Source organism: Schistocerca serialis, chromosome 6 (genome assembly GCF_023864345.2).
Source record: "Schistocerca serialis cubense isolate TAMUIC-IGC-003099 chromosome 6, iqSchSeri2.2, whole genome shotgun sequence".
Taxonomy (NCBI): Eukaryota; Metazoa; Arthropoda; class Insecta; order Orthoptera; family Acrididae; genus Schistocerca; species Schistocerca serialis.
This window is the reverse complement of record NC_064643.1, coordinates 528281171-528295731: the sequence shown is the minus strand read 5'-3', so window position 1 is coordinate 528295731 and position 14561 is coordinate 528281171. Positions and strand designations below refer to the sequence as shown.

The window sequence follows — 14561 nt, the reverse complement described above, 5'->3', positions numbered from 1 at the left end:
TGTGGTGGCTGCTTGCTGGTCCATGCTGCAGCAGTGCTTGGTGTAGCCCCCTCGTCATTGTAGGTCTGCCAGGCTGTGATGTATTTGCTAAGAAGCCACAGCTATTTTTGCAACTTAGTGACTCATTGTTGTGCCATTACATTGCTTCCAGTCATGTTCCTGACAACATTTCTGTGGCCCGTTGGAGGAGAAATAGTATGGTCTATTCTGTAATACCTCTAATTGCTGTGCTGGGAGGTTCACGAAATCCACATAGTCCGATTTTCCACCACCTGAAATACAGAACCCAAAGAATCCTCACATCCTCACCCAAAATAACAGCCCACCCAAACCATTGTGCCCCCCCCCCCCCCCCCTCCCAGGAAAAAAAAAAAAACTAGATTTTACCAAATATGAAGCATCAGTTTTGACTATCACCTAATGCCCCCAATGGATGATTCGCTATATTTAATAACTTCTCCACGTTGTTGTTGTGGTCTTCAGTCCTGAGACTGGTTTGATGTAGCTCTCCATGCTACTCTATCCTGTGCAAGCTGCTTCATCTCCCAGTACCTACTGCAGCCTACATCCTTCTGTACCTGTTTAGTGTATTCATCTCTTGGTCTCCCTCTGCAATTTTTACCCTCCACGCTGCCCTCCAATACTAAATTGGTGATCCCTTGATGCCTCAGAACATGTCCAACCAACCAATCCCTTCTTCTAGTCAAGTTGTGCCACAAACTTCTCTTCTCCCCAGTCCTATTCAATACCGCCTCATTAGTTACCGTATTTACTCGAATCTAAGCCACACTTTTTTTCCGGTTTTTGTAATCCAAAAGACCACCTGCGGCTTAGAATCGAGTGCAAAGTAAGCGGAAGTTCTGAAAAATGTTGGTAGATGCCACCATAATTAACTTCTGCCGTTGAATATATGTAGCGTTACACAGGCATGGTTTGCAGGCACAAAGATAAATACTGGCGCCAAAACCTCTGCGTCAGTAAATAAATTTAAAGAAAAAAAGGTGGAAGACGAGCTTTTTTCTCCACCCCGAGTTTCGACCACTGCATTTTCATACATTGTCCAACGAAGTAAATACAGATTCCGTATTGTTCATATTTGAATGTAGCAGAATTTCAATGTACTACGAAAATCCGACTGGCAAGACTGTTTGGGATGTTTGTCAATATGGCCAACTCTACGTTCTGAATTCTTACCTACCTGTGTGAAGAGATGGTTCCTAATAGGAACTTTAATGAATTGTGAATACATGCATTATTCTCTTCACCATAAGAATAATATGAATATAAACATTTTGCCATGTATTCTTTCTTGTTTGCTGCTATCTCATTTAAATCCTGTATGCCTAATAAACTATGAAACTAGAGTGAGACAACAGCAAACGCGGAAGAATATACATATCATGTCATGTTTATATTCGTATTATTCTTATGCCTAATACTGATACAGTCAGAAATGAAGCACGGCAATTGACTAGATTTTTAAATCTAAGATGACTCTAATTTCTGTGCAGAATGTAATGTACTAAAGAGGCGTCTGCAAAGATTTTCAAACGGAGAAAAATTTTCGCTAAACTCTCATTCAGAACATCTTCTATCATACGCAGCCTATTATTTGGTTCTTGTTGATCATTATCAAAGAAAGCAGAAGTGTAAGTAACAACAAATAGCAGTCTCTTGCCATTGTTTCGCTAATGAGGCGATTCCTCTCTCTCTCTCTCTCTCTCTCTCTCTCTCTCTCTCTCTCTCTCTTTCTTTCTCTTCTTTTAAAAAAAGTGGTGGTAGCGTGCACAAAAGCAAGCCATGCCGCGAGCAGCGACAGGCCTTTAAACACTCATTACTAGAATGCGACAAACAATGCAGGACACCATACAGTAATGCATTTTCAGCTTAGAGTGACGTAAACCCCTATAACAAAGAGAACGGCACTTATCAGATCAAAGAAAAATAAGCAATCAATTCAAACCAGACGAAGCACGTGAAAAACGAAGGGTACCTGTATAAATACGGACGGAGCGCCTGACGCATAGCAATGGCTACCTGGTAAAGCTTAACCGCTAAGCTTATGACCTGAACCAAAGTAAAATTCAACCTAAATTGTGCCTCATATTACAATGGACCAACTTTGTTTCGATTTGGAGACGTGGCCTAAAACTTTTCTTTCCTCTTGAATTTCAAGTCTCAAATTTCAGGTGCAGCTTCGATTCGGAAAAATTTTTTTCTGTCATTTCGAGTCTAATTTTTCAGGTGCGGCTTAGATTCGAGTAAATACGGTATATGATCTACCCATCTAATCTTCAGCAATCTTCTGTAGCACCAAATTTCGAAAGTTTTTATTCTCTTCTTGTCCAAACCAGTTATCATCCATGTTTCACTTCCATACATGGCTACACTCCATACAAATACTTTCAGAAACTTCCCCACACACATAACAAAAATAAAACCAAAATACTACTGTTCGTTCACTAACATTGGTTTTGTGTGCAGCATATTTTACAGAGGACTCATAACAAAAGTAAAACATTAATGCCACTGCTAAGCGCAAACTGAGGCTCAGTCTCTCAATCTGGGTACCATGCTGGATTGGTCTCCACAAATTGTCACAGTGACATCACCGTATGTAACCATCGGATGACTACTCAGACAAAGTCTTGTTCTGACCCATCTGAACGCACCATACATAGATGTTTACAATACTCCCCAGTTACACCCAACTTTTATAAAAATTTAATAACCGACTGCTGATACTCCATCTCATGCCACACCACAGTACCATTAAATATTATTGAAGAAACAGGAACAAATAAAACAATCAAAAACCAGATAAATAAAACAAACTATTAATAGCTTAAAAACCCAGTAATATACAGTGTCTCGATCTCGCAAAGCAAGTTACATGCCAAAGAAGTATTATATATTCAAAGGGAAAATCTGTTCATCCATTCCATTTTACATAAATAGTTTTATTTTTGTTTGGCATTTAACAGGAAAAATACCATGCAACCACGATACTACAAATACAAAAAATTGTGAAGAGTTGTTAGCAATGTGATCCTTAATATTCATTTCCTGAAAACAAAATATTTAGGTTTTATGTGAAAGTGAGCTATACTGCAATTTGTGAAGACGTCAGTTTAATTATCACAAGTAAAGTGTATCACATGCACATATTACAAGTACATCTGTCTGAATATAAATGTTTCACTGCATCTCTGCTGTAAGTGTCTGTTTTGACTATCAGAACTGAGGGATAGGGGTAAGTGAGGAGGAAATGATATGATGATTGTTGAAGTGATGGCATGGCTGATGTGTTGACTTTCATGTATGAGGACACAATGTGAACAACAGAAATACAGTGTAAACTATGCATTGTACTTTCTTTCCTGGATGAACTAAGACAGTTTTTGTGTGTGAAAGGGACACTGACTAGTGAAACAATGCATGTGCATGATACGAGATTTGAACTTTACGAGGACTTTACTTTAATGTTAATAACCTTTTAACTTTGTCAAGTCACTGAAACTGTTTCTCAAATACCATGGAGTAGAATACTGAATAGGCAACTGTACTTTGTAAATGTGTCAGAGCCACGTGTTTCAAATTGTGGACACTCTGGAACTGCAATCCCACAACATCTATTTCATGACAAATACAGTAACAATATACGAGACACATCATTTCCTGGAACAGGTAGGTGATGAATCTGGATATGATATTTTCAATGCAGAGTCATCAAATACCATTTCGGAACCCTGCAACAAGATAAGGTGCAGTCAGAGTGGAGCTTTTTGAAACAGGTTGCTAAACAGACTCAGTCTCTCAGTTGAAAAAGTAGTACTTTATATGTTTGCGCTTTTAAAAAATCCTGTTACGCTTTTAATAATGTCTTCGATCGACAGTATTGTCACATATTGCTGCAACAATACTGACATGCAAATGTAGTATTTGCTTCACATCCTTCCATACAGTTTTTCTATTGATTTTTAAAATTGTAATCACACATGCTCCTAATCATTCATTGCATTTGCCTTATCCCACATATTCTCCTTTAATAAATAATTTACATTTGGAAGGGGACAGGTTTACAAATGGCTGTTATACTATGTTAGTGCAAAACACGCTTTGTTCTGATTGGTCGAGAACTTATGCAAACATGTTTTGGGACTTGTTTGTTTTCAATGGTGGGCAGGGGTTGTGCTTATCAGTGCATTTGAAATGGTTTTTTTCCCCACCCTGCATGCCCTTGCTTCATGAGACACTGCAGAGAGTTTCGGCATTTAAACCAGGATATTGGTGCAAAGTGTGGTGATGAGGAACCTTACACCACCACCTCTCCTCCCCTTGCCAGTCATATACTGGCAATGAAAATTTTTCCCACCACCAGGATTCAAACCAGCTTACCCCCGGCTTGAGTGCCGCCTCACAAGTATGCGTTAATGACCTCAGCAATGAAGGCGGGTAGTGTATTTTGGAATGACTGAGTGCATTCTGGGTGCATACATACTTATTATTCAATAACATTAGTACAAGGACTTTTCCAAAATAAAGGTTTCCAAAGCACTTTGGGACACAGAGAAACTGTTCAAGTCACTGTTGGCCACACTGTTGTGATCGGTGGTTCTCCTACTCACAAATATACATGCACGTATGTCGCTCAGGTGCAAAATTTCGTGCAGTCATTTGATTTTTTAATGCAAAAGGTATTAAACTGATTGAAATTCATCACCAATTTTCGAAAGTGTATGGACAGTCTCGCATGAATGTGAAAAATGTTTGCAAGTGGTGTGAAGAGTTTATAGCTGGTTGTACTCGAATTCAGTTGGGCAGTTGCAATGACTGAAGAAATCATGCATAAAGATTGGAGGATCACAATGGATACTCTTTGCAGTTGGGTTCCTGAGAGAGGTGCCTTGGGGCACCATCCACAGGGCTTTAATGGAAAAGTTGAAATATTAGCAGGTGTGTGTAAGGTGGGTACTGCATATGCTGAGAAGAAGAAACAAGCAACAATGAGTTGAGTCTTCCTGTGAATTTCCTCTCCTCTTTGTAGACAAAAATGGCCAACTTCTTGGGCTCAATTATCATGGATGATGGAACTTCACATTCCACTTTGCACCAAAACAACAGCCCTGCAAATGGCGGCATCCCTTGTTGCTCAAGCTGCAAAAATTTTAACAAATCCGGTCTGCCAGTAAGTCATGGCAATTGTGTTTGGGGACCAGAATGGGTTACTGTTGGTCAGCTTGCTGTCTGCTGGGTCAGCTATAGATGCGGACAGGTATTGTGAAACATTGGAAAAACTCAGAAGGCAATTCAAAATGGAGAACAGAGATGATGAGTAAATGCAGAAGCATTCTCCACGACAGCACCCACCCATGTGGTGTTTTTCAAGCCAACAATATCCTGAAAACCTTTCATATGAATGTCATCACCTGTCCACCACACAGTCCAGACTTGGCACCAAGTGACTACCACCTGTTACCTACATGTTAGGAACATTTGTCTAGATGGTGGTTCTGGTGCAACAATGAGGTGAAAGGTTAGGTTCGGCACTTCCTGAAGGACATGGCAGTGAGCAGTATGACACAGACACCATAAAACTGCCACAGTGCCTACAAAAAAGGAGTGGCTGAAATGGCGATATGTGAAAAAATAAAGCATTCTTCAATCTTTAAAGTGATATAAATATTGTAGGGAATAAATGGTTGTTTATCTAAAAATATGGGAAATCTTACTTCTTGTTGTTCTCATACTATGTATTTGGGGGAGGGGGGACTATAATGTCAGAGAATAATGCATATTTAATTTTCTTGATACTGCTTTTTGCATGCAAGAGTAAGGGCACAGGGTGCAACTTTATTGATTTTGAGTTCAACAGTAAGTTTAACTTCATTCTTTTTACTTCAGAGTCCTACTTGTGGAATTAATCACCCTTGACTAAAACACCTAAGTTTATTCAGTGTAGAATAATGAGATTAGGTCACCACTTAAGGCATCGATCGAATTTCAGGCTGCTTTTTTAAACAGATATTTATTTTCGGTGGATTTGCATGTTATAGCATTCAATCTCACTGCAACGAATGACAGACTTATTCGATCCGGATTTTTTATCGCTAAGAGGTCTACTAAGGTATGCAAACATTTACACTTCATACTGACTCATGAACTAAATGCTCAAAATAACTATTACAAATAATAATTGATTTCCTTCAAATGTAACAGTTAGGAAGCAAAGAATCACATCATATGTCCCCATTGAGTTGTATGAAGTTCATCTTGCTGGCTATTGAAAGGAGATATATACATGGTTCAGAATTAAAGTGATCTAACTCCTTGAAAGTCAATTTTGAGAGAAAGGTCTGAGACAGACCACTTGAATTAATTAACCATACGATTCAAATAATTTCAAAGTTCATGTATGTGTGGTACATGTTTATATGCACTGTTATGATATAGTATACCAACTGCCTCATTATAGTTATTGGTTGGAAGCTTACAATTTAATACTGTGTGAGACCTGGTTCACTTGAAGCCTTAAACTTTTGGGAAAGTATATGGCGTAAGATTTATTACTGACATTAGTTTTAAATCACAGTACAGTACAGATCTGTTTCATATTACATTAACACACAAACCTTTCATATTCTCAGTTTTTGTAAGCGTTATGCTTAGAAAGTCTGTAGTATTATTACACTTGTAACAACTGCATATTAAAGTACTTCTTAATATTCTAGTCACAAACAATGTTACCGGCACCCTCATTCTCTGAAGTTTTATCACTGGAGCATATGTTCAGCTGTACTAAAATGTATTTGAAGTTTGTTAGAGTCTGCAAAGGTCTTTCTTGCCCTTTCTTTCCAGATTGAATAACAAATACCAATCCAGTGGGGTAACTCACAGTTATAGCTATTTTATTACTTTACACATAGAGTTCATTTCAGGGAGAAACTATTAACAATATGTGAAGTATTTGAGACTTAAGAATCTTGGAGAGAGGTCTGCTTCTTAAATAGCTTGCTGTATGTGGTTCCACAATGGTCTGAAACCAGGGAGTTGAATGAAGCTTAAGCTGCAGAGAACTACTACCTCTGAAACAGAATCCAAAAACCAACACACAGCAACTGCTCCACATCAATTTAGGTCTATTAAGGGGCTCCGGAAAGGCTCAAAATCATGAAAAGTTCAATTTTTACTTTTTTGTGTTTTCTGAATCTGCAGACTATTACCTTTTAATAGATATATGATTTATTCAATTCCGAAGACTACAACTATTTTTAAATTTTTTTTGAAATGTGTTCTACATGGGCGTGACCCACTGTGGCGCTGTTAAACTGCTGTCAAATAGTGTTATTATTAACGTCCGTGTTCATCAGGTACATTTTAGTGATGTGAGATAAAGTATGTGTTGTGGCTAACCTGTGATGGTTCAATATATATCGCTGGTGTGATTGTCGATTGTTTCATGTTTATTTACTCTGTCATTATCTCGAAAATATTCGTAATTAATTCTGTTTCTTGAGTCTCTGTTTTGTTGAAGTATAATAATGAGTAAAAGTAAAGTTATTAGAAATCCTCTGAAGGCTTTTAAGAAAAGGAGAAATGTTGGAAAGCCAAAGGTATGTGTTATTACTGTAAACAATAAAGACGATAACCAAGTGAGTGAACCTAACCTCTCAAGTACAGCTGCCCATAGCAGTCAAAGTGGGAAAGAAAATACTTCACAGAAGAAGCTTGGTTCAATGGGTGAAAACTATGAATGTTTTATGGGCGAATCGGATGTGAATGAAATATTTGATATGTCGGTTCTCAAAGGAATTTTTTCAAACTGTGTAAGATGTATTCATTGTAGTGAAGTTGGTCTGGAACTCTCCATAATAAAGCACGTAGGACTTGCTAGTGAAATACAACTGAAATGTGATAAGTGTTCATACATGACCACCTTTTGGAACAGTGTTGCAGTAACTGCAACTGAAGAAAATGGTAGCAAAATCTACGAACACAACATTAGATTTGTTTATTCCTTGCGTTCAGTTGGTAAGGGTGCTACTGCAGGTGCAATTTTCTGTGGCATCATGAATCTTCCAAATCCCCCAACCAAGTTTACGACCTATAATAAATTAATAGGTTCTAAAGTAGAAGATGTCTGTATAGAATCTATGAAGAACGCTGTGGAAGAGGCAGTAATGGAAAATAATGGTAACAGAGATTTGACTGCAGCGTTCGATGGTACCTGGCATAAACGGGGACACACATCTCTTCATGGTGTAGTATCTGCCACCAGTATGTATACAGGGAAAGTTTTAGATGTAGCAGTAATATCAAAGTATTGTAGATGTCCACAAAAATATAAAGGTACACATGAAAATAATTGCAAAGCTAACTATAGTGGCAGTAGTGGAGGAATGGAAGTGGCTGGTGTTGCCAGTATATTCCAGCGTTCTGAGGCGTGTGATAAAGTGCGATATGTTAATTACCTTGGTGACGGTGATTCTAGAAGTTTCAAACGTGTTCAAGGACTGAAGCCCTATGGTGATGATGTTGTAGTGCAGAAATTTGAGTGTATTGGACACGTACAGAAGCGAATGGGAACAAGACTTCGGCGACTGAAAGCTTCGTACAAAAAACAAAAACTCAGTGATGGTAAAGGGTTGGATCGGAAGGGAAGGTTAACTGACAGTGTAATTGACAAAATACAGAACTATTATGGAATGGCTATTAGGCAAATACACAAAGTGTCGACGAAATGAAGAAGGCTGTTTGGGCTCTTTTTTTTCATACTTCTTCAACCGATGAAAATCCCCAACATAGCTTGTGTCCCAAAGAAGAAGACAGTTGGTGTAAATATAACAAAGGATTGCTAAATGGTGAAGTGTACACTCATAAGCATAGTCTGCCTCATGCAATAATGGAGGTGATAAAACCTATTTTCAGAGACTTAGCAGCACCTGAACTGTTGAAAAAGTGTATTCACGGAAAAACTCAAAACCCCAATGAAAGTGTAAATAGTGTTATATGGTCGAGAATCCCCAAGACTGTATTTGTTGGAATAGAAACACTTCACTTTGGTGTGTATGATGCTGTTGCGACTTTCAATGATGGCAACATTGTAAGGTGCAAGGTATTTAGAAATATGGGAATGAAGATAGGTTCTAACATGGTACGAGCGATGCTTGCTTTAGACAAGGAATGCCTTCGGGCTGCAGACAGGGCTGTAAAGAGTCTAGAAATACAAACAAGAGTAAACAGGAGGAGGAACAAGAGGAAGCTGGAGGAGGAGTTTGCAGAGGATGAAGATAATCCATCCTATGGACCTGGAATGCACTAAAAAGTTAATCCAATCTTTGTCGCTCGATTCCCAAAACTTTTATTTTCTCATACTAATTACATGTTTTCTAAGGATCTTCCAAACATATTTGTTTCAAACTTTCAGTAAATGTTACACAGTACCTTCTGCATAATTTAACACAGCCTTTTTCCAAAAAACTGTATATTTTTGAATATATAAATAAAAAATTGCAAAAAATGTTGTGAATTTTCATTACAATTGAAAAAAAATCATCTTTAATAACTGAACTAAAATTTTGTAAAATCCCTGTCTTAAGTTGTAGCCCATATTCCAATAAATAATCTGTAAAAAGTTCAACTTCCTATCTCAAATACTTTGTGAGGAAAGATGTAATTTATAAGCGTTATTTTAACATTCCAAGTATAGGGCGTTCCGGAGCCCCTTAATTAAATACATAAATTAAAGAATTAATAGCAACAGGGTCAATTACTTCCAACACACTTTGAATTATAGAGTACTGTAACACCATATGTCAAAGTGCTTGCGACGTATTTCATATCTCTGTTATTCTGTACAACCAGAGTTGCATCAGCATTAGGAATGGTAAGTGTAATTTTCAGTAAAAGTAATGATTAGTAATTTGTCTGGAAAATCAAAAATTCATATGGAAATTTATTTTACGTGCAAAGTCAAGAAATTCTGATAGATTCTGTTGGAACTTGCAGCTGCTTATTGACTGAAACAAATGTTTAGAATCATTTGTTACAAATCACTTTGTGAGACTCTACTTTGGAAAACAGTTGTGGTGGCACCACAGAAGGGAAGGCAAAGCAGTGCATTGAGTTAACAACATTGGGACAACAGAATTGCTTTGTTTTTAGGGAGAATGTAGAGCGTCTTTTTCAACAACTCATCAGCAAAATGTTCAAGGCTGGATGGATTTTCATGCAGATTGTAGTAAATTGTGCAACATGGCAAACACCAGGAATTGGCCTTGTCACAGAAGCTGCCGACACACCTCCCTCTACACCCTGCCTCTGCATGTTGGATCACCCATAAGTCCGGTTTCAAAGTGCACCACCATGTTCTGGGAATATGAAATTACTGCAATGAAGTCTGCTGTTTTTGTGGTTGCATGGCACTAGGCATCCAAAAATTTGCAAATCTTTGCAGTGCATTGTAAATCGTGACTGTTGACTGACGGCTGTCAGCAAAACTTAAAGAAAAACTATTAATAAACATAAATGTAGAGGTCACGTGAAAATGGAAATATATTTAGAAGAGATCAGAAGTGTTTTGTGAAGGTTTTAACCTATGCACAATTCCCAAATAGAAGATAAAAATGCCTAAAAAGTATCTTCACTGTCTGTTTTAGGCTTTGTGTTTTGCCAATCCAAGTAGGGTATATGAATATTCTGATGGCAGCATAATGGTACATGAATATCTTAAATATGGCAGCGTTCTGAACTTCATAACAGAGGCAAGGAAGGGAAATGTAAGTATAAAAGCTCTAACAAGCTAAATTTTCTTTGTTTCTAATCAGATTTTTGTCATATCTTTAAACTGTTTTCCAGATTAAACGTATATATTTTTTGCTGGACAAATTTTTGTGAAAAAGTAAATTCCTTAGTCATTTTTTTCTTTTTCCTCGCACTAGTGTTGTGAACTTTACAAAATCATTTTAAATGAACGAGTTAATTGCATTTACAAACAATGTAAAATCTGGGATGGAATAATGACAGTATTATGAAAAGGATAGTTGCTATTCACCATAGAGCAGAAATTTTGAATCATAGATAGTCACAGCAAAAAGACTCAGAAAGTAAGCTTTTGCCCAGCATGGTCTGCATGGGAAATAGATAACGTATGCGCACATGGCCCCCCCTCCCAACACACACACACACACACACACACACACACACACACACACACACGTGCGTGCACTCGCAAACGCAACTTACACATACACCCACACACCCATGACCACAGTCTCTGGCTGCTGAGGCCAGACAGTGGTTTTGTGTGTGTTTTTGTTTTTCTGATGAAGGCCTCGTTGGCCGAAAGCTTACTTACTGATGCTCTTTTTGTTGTGCCTATCTGTAGCTCAGCATCTCTGCTTAATCGTGAGTAGCAAGTTTTCTTTTTGTAATATTGTCATAAGTATATTTACATTATTTAAGAATTTTATTCAATTGTCTGAATCTAATAGTCATTCAAAAATATTTCTGTATGACCCAAGAGGGAAGGGGACTCCAGAGAAAGTTGCCTACACTTGCTTTGCAAGGTTATCCTGTAATTGATTTTGGTTTATCTAGTGTTATGGAGAATGATTGCTCTTCAGTTTTGTTTGTGGAAGAGACTAAATCACCACTTTTATGTGTTAGGTGCAAAATATGTGATGTGTATTCAGATGTAACAAACTGTGTAAGTTAGTAGACTGCAGTTATGTTGACTTGGTGGGTCTTTGCAGAAGTAGTAAACTACAAAAGAGGGACCTCATATTTTGCTAAAAAGTTAAGCTGCCATTTTCCAACTGTAATGATAATTGTTTGTGTAAATGGAACTACTTTTTCAGTGCTGTAAAAGAAACAGAGAGCTTTGGAAGATGTACTCAAGTTGGAATGTCCTCTTTAATGTTTCACTATTTCTCAGTGAAATGACTGGCAACCCTCCTGTGTGTCTATCCTAACATCCAACTCTCCTTTCCCTTCTTGAGAAACACAAATCCTTAGCTGTGATTTCAATATAATAGAAGGAAACATTCCACGTGGGAAAAATTATATATAAAAACAAAGATGAGGTGACTTACCGAACGAAAGCGCTGGCAGGTCGATAGACACACAAACAAACACAAACATACACACAAAATTCAAGCTTTCGCAACAAACTGTTGCCTCATCAGGAAAGAGGGAAGGAGAGGGGAAGACGAAAGGAAGTGGGTTTTAAGGGAGAGGGTAAGGAGTCATTCCAATCCCGAGAGCAGAAAGACTTACCTTAGGGGGAAAAAAGGACAGGTATACACTCGCACACACGCACATATCCATCCACACATACAGACACAAGCAGACATATATATGTCACACACGCACATATCCATCCACACATACAGACACAAGCAGACATATATATGTCTGCTTGTGTCTGTATGTGTGGATGGATATGTGCGAGTGTATACCTGTCCTTTTTTCCCCCTAAGGTAAGTCTTTCTGCTCTCGGGATTGGAATGACTCCTTACCCTCTTCCTTAAAACCCACTTCCTTTCGTCTTCCCCTCTCCTTCCCTCTTTCCTGATGAGGCAACAGTTTGTTGCGAAAGCTTGAATTTTGTGTGTATGTTTGTGTTTGTTTGTGTGTCTATCGACCTGCCAGCGCTTTCGTTCGGTAAGTCACCTTAGCTGTGATTTATTTGAAATGGCTGCTGATTAAGACACTTGTGATAATGAATTTTCTGAATCTCTTAAAAGTTATTAAATGATGATGAAATAATATTCTGTTTCAATACCAAAAGAAGATTACATAATAATCTAATTGTCTGCAACAATCAAGTAGTAAAACACTTTTCAAAAACTTTAATGCCACTGTTCCTTTTGATAAATCTTTTGCAGAGAGCCGTGAATGAGAATGTGGTATTTTGTTTCATGTGTAAAATCATAGAAGCAATACGTAGTTTACACAGCTGTGAAATAATACACGGTGACTTGAAGCCTGACAATATCATGGTCAGATCTGTGTAAGTATTTGATTATTGACATCTATCATTTTACTTTCATTTCAAATAAAGTTTGTACTACATGAAATGCTCTTGCCTTTCTACTGAACAGGAATAAATGAAATTGCCATACTTGTTTCGTGACAAAATTGCCACCTATTATGAATACAGGCAAATATATATTCATGGAATCATAGAAAGTAACTGAGCATCTGTTGACAGTTGGTGTGACTAACATTCTTTTCACTTGCTGAGAAAAACTAGGTTGCAAGATGATTATTTGTTTGTACTATGAAATAAAGCTAACTCTCTTGAAAATTAATACTATAAGCCTAGGATTTGAGTGTAATAAAGTTTTAGTATTATAGAGAGATGTGAAGAGTTTTGCAGTGTTACATTTGTATGCTTCCCACTTCTTTATTTATTTATTTACACATCAAGTTCCGTAGTACCTAATTGAGGAGCAAATCTCCGAGGTCACGGAACGTGTCAGTACATGAAATTACAACATAAAAGTAATAACAGATAAAAATAAATGTTTATGAACCCGAAGTTTAAGTAAAAGTAATCAAAAATACAACAAGAACCAGCTTAATTTTTCAAGGAATTCCACAACCTAATAAAAGGAGTGACTCCTGAGGAAACTCCTCAGTTTCGATTTGAAAGCGAGTGGATTACTACTAAGATTTTTTAATTTGAGGGGTAGCTTCTTGAAAATGGATACAGCAGTATGCTGCACACCTTTCTGCTCAAGAGTTAAGGAAGTCTGATCCAAATGCAGTTTTGATTTGTGTCGAGTATTAACTGAGTGAAAGCTGACTATGCTTGGAAATAAGCTAATATTGTTAAACAAGAAATGACAGTAAGGAATATATATATAGAGAGAGGCCAATGTCAAAATACCCAAACTCGTGAACAAGGGTTGACAAGAGATTCGTGGACTTACACCACTTATTGCCCGTTTCTGAGCCAAAAATATCCTTTTAGAATGGGAAGAGTTACCCGAAAATACCACATGACATAAGCAAAGTAGACTAATTTTCGTGTCAAATGATCACTCACTTCAGATACCATTCGAACAGTAAAAATGGCAGCATTAAGTCTTTGAACAAGATCCTGAACGTGGGCTTTCCACAACAGTTTACTATCTTTCTGAACAACTAGAAAATTTAACAGTCCAGTTTCATTAATCATATGCCCATTCTGTGAAATTAAAACATCAGGTTTTCTTGAACTGTGTGTTAGAAACTGTAAAAACTGAATCTTAGTGTGATTTAGCGTTAATTTATTTTCTACAAGCCGTGAACTTGGGTTATTAACTGCACTATTTGAAACCGAGCCAATGTTGCACACAACATCCTTTACTGCCAAGCTAGTGTCATCAGCAAACAGAAATGCTTTAGAGTTACCTGTAATACTAGAGGGCATATCATTTATATAAATAAGGAACAGAAGTGGCCCCAACACTGGACCTTGGGCTCCCTCCACTTTACTGTACCCCACTCAGACCCCACATCACAGCCATTCTCAGCATTGTGAATAATGACCTTTTGTTGTCTTTTGCTAAAGT

At 37.6% G+C, this 14561-nt stretch overlaps 1 protein-coding gene across 1 annotated transcript in view; it reads left to right on the top strand.

Annotated features, from left to right (window-relative positions):
• LOC126484437 (mitotic checkpoint serine/threonine-protein kinase BUB1-like) overlaps window positions 1-14561 on the top strand; it is a 220226-nt gene that overhangs the window by 162191 nt on the left and 43474 nt on the right. The window contains exons 15-16 of the mRNA XM_050107954.1: window positions 10659-10778; window positions 12888-13012. Of these exons, the coding sequence (XP_049963911.1) occupies window positions 10659-10778; window positions 12888-13012 (245 nt within the window). The remainder of the gene's footprint in view (window positions 1-10658; window positions 10779-12887; window positions 13013-14561) is intronic.